The 6,000-nt window shown below is 44.3% G+C and overlaps 1 protein-coding gene across 1 annotated transcript in view; it reads right to left on the bottom strand.

The window, feature by feature from the left end:
- Positions 1-1,154: 1,154 nt before the first annotated feature.
- The window catches only part of ncf4 (neutrophil cytosolic factor 4), a 39,528-nt gene continuing 34,682 nt past the window's right edge, over positions 1,155-6,000 (bottom strand). The window contains exon 10 of the mRNA XM_068019573.1: positions 1,155-4,287. Coding sequence (XP_067875674.1) covers positions 4,086-4,287 — 202 coding nt within the window. The 3' untranslated portion in view covers positions 1,155-4,085. The remainder of the gene's footprint in view (positions 4,288-6,000) is intronic.

Here is a 6,000-nt window from a genome sequence, read left to right as displayed (position 1 = left end):
GTTGTTTTCCTTGGAGCAGAGAAGGCTGAGGGGGGACATGATTGAGGTATACGAAATTATGAGAGGCATTGATAGATTAAATAGGAAGAAACCTTTTCCCTTAGCGGAGGGGGTCAATAACCAGGGCATAGATTTAAGGTAAGGGGCAGGAGGTTTAGAGGAGATTTGAGGACATTTTTTTTCACCCAGTGGGTGGTTGGAATCTGGAACACACTGCCTGAAGAAGTGGTAGAGGCAGGAACCCTCACAACATTTAAGAAGTATTTAGATGAGCACTTGAAACATCACAGCGTACAAGGCTATGGGCCAAGTGCTGGAAAATGGGATTAGAATAGGTAGGTGCTTGATGGCCGGCACAGACACGATGGGTCGAAGGGCCTGTTTCTGTGCTGTATGACTCTATACTCTATGGCCAATCTATATCTATCAGCAAAAGAACCAATGGTGACATGAGGAAAAGTTTTTTACACAGTGTGTGTTTACGAAAGCATTTTCTGAAAGGGTGGCGGAGGTAGCAAACAATTTCAAAAACAACAGGAAGCATTCGCAGGAAAAAAATGTTAATTTAAGAACCCTTGCAAATATATCACCTGTGGGTATCAGTGTGGGATCAGTGACTGAACTCACAACTCTGTGCTAAAAGGTTGAAACTCCACTCCAGAGACTCAAGCACATAATCTAAGGTGACACTTCAATGTATCACTGAGCGAGCTGCTGTCTTTCCAATGCAATGTTAGACTGAGGCCCTGTCTGCCCTCTCAGATGGATGTACAAGCTGCCATGGTCCTTTTCAAAGAAGAACAGGGAGGTTCTCCCAGTGCCGGGCCCAACGTCTATTGCTTAATCAACATTCCTGAAACAGATCATCTAGATATCCACCTCATTGTTGCATGTGAGACCTTGCTCTTCCCTATCTGGCTCCTATGTTTCCATACATTACAACAGTGATTACACTCAAAGAGTATTTCATTGCCATGTAGCATTTTGGGATTTCCTGAGGCCGTGAAAGGCACTATATAAATGAAAGTTCTTTATTCTTCTATCTAGGAACACAATACTTCTTTGGCAATCTACTTTTTGATCACTGAAAGTATCATTTTGAATGTGTCTATTTTGACGTTGAGAATAATGGGAAACACAAGAATTCCATCAACTTGATTACAATTAATGTTTATTTTATCATTTTATAATAAATACTAGCAGATCTTCTATGGCATTGCTCACAGCGAGTCAGAGTGCTGTTTTATAAAATTGTGGTGTTGTTAACAAAGTGTGACAGAGAAAAATGTTACAGGAAGTATGCGTAAGATATTTATTATATAGACGAGGAAATAGATTCAGTGCTGAGTAACAGTAGTACTTAGGAACATAGGAACAGGAGGAGGCCATTCAGCCCCTTGAGCCTGTTCCATTCAATGAGATCATGGCTGATTTACATCTATTGGCAAAAGAACCAATGGCGACATGAGGAAAACTTTTTTACGCAGTGAGTGTTTACGATCTGGATAGCACTTTCTGAAAGGGTGGTGAAGGCAGATTTAATCGTGGTTTTCAAAAACAATTTCAAAAACAACAGCATCTGCAGGAGAAGAAAAAATACAGAGCTGTCGGGAAAAGGGAGAGGGGTAGTGGGCTAGCTAAATTTCTCTTGCAGAGAGCCAGCACCAGCTCGACAGGCCAAATGGCCTCCTCTGTGGTAACCCTTCAGTAATGCCATGATTCTATGAGTCTATTTACTCATTCAAGTACTCAACTTTGCTTTCTTGTGCCATGGCCATTACCCTTCCTCTAGGTTTCTCAATTAAAATAAATTTATTCCCAGAGTTCGGGCCACAGTTATGGACAGTGAAATCCCTTGATACTATTGCAGCATTGGAACTCACCCTGCCAACCATCATTCTGTATGTAAATATTTACTGCTAGTCTAGATTGTTTGAGATCCACAAATGCTACTGCTGAAAAGGCAGGCGTTATCATATCTCTGATTCTCAACATTTCCAGAGGAAGAGCAGGAAATCTGGGAAATGGCTCTGACCATCTCGTGTCCTGATTGGGCAAACATGTTAAGAATTAAATAACAAAAAAATACTCTCACGGAATGCAAAGTGGTCAAATGATACCAAATTAGATGGGATGTTTCCTTCTGCGAAGGCAACTTGGGAAAAACAAAATGAATTGTACAAAGTATGCAAGTGGGTTGGACTAAGGGTTGAAATTTGACTTAGAGTACTACACACAAAGTAAAACAAAGGGTAACATACAGGGGAGAACTTTAATGTACAATTTGTGATATTGCATTAGCCACATTGGAAAGGAAGATCAGACGGGGTGTCTGAAAGGTGGCCAATTCAATATTGTCCATCTTACACTGTTTCCCAAAGTTAGTTACCCCCATAGTCTCTGGAATGTTGCAATAGCTGAAGATGAAATTGAGAGAGCTCCAGGGGTCTTAGTAAACTCAATGCATCCAGGCATCTTTATTTATTCATATGATGCGAGCATCACTGGTAAGACCAGTATTTATCGGTCATCCCTAATTGCCCTTAGAAGGTGCTGGTGTGCTGAATTCTTGAATATAACTGAATGGTTGCAAGGCCATTTCAGAGGGCAGTTAAGAGTCAACCACATTGCAGGGGGTCTGGAATCACCTGTAGGCCAGACCAGGTAAGGACAGCAAATTTCCTTCCCTAAAGGACATTTGTGAACCAGATGAGCTTTTACAACAATCTTTAACTTTTATGGTCATCATTTTCCAATATTAGCTTTTAATTTCAACTTGAATTCCCCAGCTCCTGTGATGGGATTTGAACTCATGTTTCATGGCTCATTAGCCCAGCCTTCTGGATTACTTGTCCAATAACATAACCACTGGGCTACAATACCTCAGAGTAAAAGTCAATGGAGGAATTAAAATGCTCACCTATATATCTTAAACAGTAGTGTACAAATCAAAGTAAGTCATGCTGAACCAATGTTACAGTGAGTGTCCTGTCCAGTTCCAAGGCACAAGGGAGATTTCCAAATGCTGGAGAACAGTCACAAGCTGATCATTAATGTTAGAAGGATCTGAGTTCTGAGGCAAGGCCGGGGAAACTTGGAGCTGAATCTTAATTTCTAAAAAACTGGTGGGTTGGTATCATGTTGGAGGCTAAAATGCAAAGAAATCTCAAAACCACCTACTTCCAGTTTTCATGGAGGCGGTACAAGGAGAACTTAGCTGCTTAATGAAAGCGAGAGGGGATGGATCCATGAGGTATGTGCCTTTACAGCACTGCTTGTGGGCCAAGAGCAGCAGCTATCCTGTAAACATCCACACCCTGCCTTCTCCATCATCTTTCTGCTACTTGCCCACTACCCAACCCTGACTACTACCAAACCTCCACCCTCCCCCACAGCCCCCGACCATCTTGGGGCTCTCTCCAATGACCAGGACTCTCCAGACTACTATCAGACTCCTTTGCTGTGGGGAGCCCCATGGAAACCCCACCGATCTGGTAACCCTCCCATGATCAGGACACCCCATGATCTCTCTCACTCCCCTTTCTACCTGTTCCCTTAGACTTCGGCCCTGTGAAGCAGGCTTTCCACCTGACATGCCTCCAGCCTGTCAATGGGCACTTGTGAGCTGGAGCTTAAAGGAGCCTTGCATTTAAATTCTGCAGGACATTCAGGAAAACTGTTCCTCCTATTTTCCCAACCTCACAACAAGCCCCCAATCTCCACACAAAACTTGCCTAGAGGCTAAAAACCAGGCCATGTGTACCACTCCCTCTAGACATATATCCAGATCATCAGATGTGATCACAGTAATCACAGGCGGTGCCAGAACAGACACTAGCTATCAATCATAGAGCAGCTTTGGTGATAATCCAAGTGATTGATCCCGCCAAACACATTCCATTTTCATTGGTTAGTGGGGCCAAATGAAGCTGAGCAAGAATGTGGGTGAGGGAGAATTAAACATTTTAAACGAAAAGGGAGCAGCCCAAATAATATTTTTTCCAAATTAGTAGGTCACTGAGAACAAACCAATACAAAGGTCCCTTGCTAGCATACACCCATTACATGTTCTTACAGGAACAACTTCATGGATTAGTGTTGTACACTGATAGATCATCCTTCCTTGTCACATGCAGTTCCCATGGGGCAAAATCCGGCCATTTGATCTTCGATTGACCTTTGGCCTCCAACGCCATCAATTCAACATCCATGTCGTCTATAATGCGTACCATATCTCCCTCTGGGTCACGGTAATTAAGGGCAATGGCCTCGTTCCCAAACTCAGTCCTGGAACATCAAGAAAACACAACTGCTTTTAGTCTAAAGAATGCGAGTGAGAGTTCTTAGTTGCCACTATGCTACAGAAACATTGTCATAGTCATAGAAACATGAAGTCATCCATTGTGTTTGGAACTCATTTTTTTTGTTGCTTTTGACCTACTTATCATTCCCTTCCCACCATTATTAGTTGGGACTCTGTCTCAGGAATGCAGACATTTAAACATAGATCTAACAAACATGCTGAAAGGAAGTTACTGGAATGTGCATTGGGCTGAGGAAAATCAGTAACCTTTTGTTGGTACCCTTGTGCAAGCTCCTTCTGTGCTTCAAACCAGGGCCAATTCTATGAGATGCCTTTCCTCGTCTCAAGGTCTCAAGCTCTATTAACCAAGTTGAGCTCACTCTTCCAGAACGCAACCCCTCCATCTCCCCATTATGGCATCCAGTTGAACAACTCACTGATAAGCCCACCAGGTCACGGGCGGTGTTTGCCTTGCAAAGGTTCAGTTTGTGGCTCCTATATTTTCCCAGAAAGTTGACATTTAAACTGATCACTGGGCCCCTTACTGGCTCGGGGTCCCCATATAATTGCACAGTCCTAAAGGCAAACCCTGATCTGGTCTCAACCAGCCACGTTTCAACTCATTTCAGCCCTTTCTTGTTATTCTGCTTGGTGCCCAAATTTAAGTGCATTCCACTAAATTGCAGCAGGAAAATTAATTCCAAACATTGAAATGCTGAACCACATCACACATATAATAATGACCAAGGGAAAGAGGCCACTCTTGTTGGCTATACAACACACTCAACATAAACATTTCCTAATCCAAGTCTGGAATTCCAATGGAGAAAATTAACTTCCTTTTCAAAACATTCAATATTATGATTCTCGTCCAAATATGACATGCTTGTCAACTATTGAAATTTTAATATGCAACACACCAGACTCATTAATCCCCCCGTCCCTTTCTTTACTGAACTAGATGTGAGCCACCCTCTAGTATTATTTATGTGACTCTAGACGGCAAATGTCAACAACCTATTCAATCATCGGGATATCATGACTGGGTCCAGTCCTGCCTGCACTATTTCCCAGGAAAAGCCTCGAGACAACGATCAGTGATATTAATGACGAGTTCTGATGAGAAGTCGTTGGCCTGAAATTTTGGCCGGAATTTTATGTTGAGGCAGTGGCCCCCAATTGGCCTTGCTTGGGACTTGAGCCCCTCTAAGGCAAGAAGTCCCACCTCCAAGAGCTGCCAGCCAATTAGAGGGCCAGCAGCTCTTCAGTCCCAGCAGCACCACTGGGAGCGGTGGCCACTGCTGGGACTGCAGCCAGCGAGAGGAGCTACGATGGGCGTTGCCCTCGGAATTGGTAAGTGGGATCGGGCCAATCGGCTGGGCCCTGACGAGGGGGGTGGGGATTGGAGTCTAAAGCAGAGGGAGTGGCTTTAGCGGGGGCAGCCTGTGCTGCTGGGGGAGGGGGGCTCCATGGGGCACACAGTGTCCGATCAGGAGGGCACCTCCCAGCCCGCAAGGAGCTGAAGTGCCCATCCGCCTCTGGTAAGGTATCCAGTGGCGGCAGGAGAAGGCCCTTAAGTGGCAATTAATTGGCTATTTAAGGACCTCAATTGGCCTGGGGGATGTGGGCCATTTGCCACCTCCCCCACCACTGAGTGGGGGGAGAGAACAGCGCCCCCCGCTTCCCACTCATTTTTA

This window comes from Heterodontus francisci, chromosome 41 (genome assembly GCF_036365525.1).
Source record: "Heterodontus francisci isolate sHetFra1 chromosome 41, sHetFra1.hap1, whole genome shotgun sequence".
Taxonomy (NCBI): Eukaryota; Metazoa; Chordata; class Chondrichthyes; order Heterodontiformes; family Heterodontidae; genus Heterodontus; species Heterodontus francisci.
This window is presented reverse-complemented; position numbering and strand designations above follow the sequence as displayed.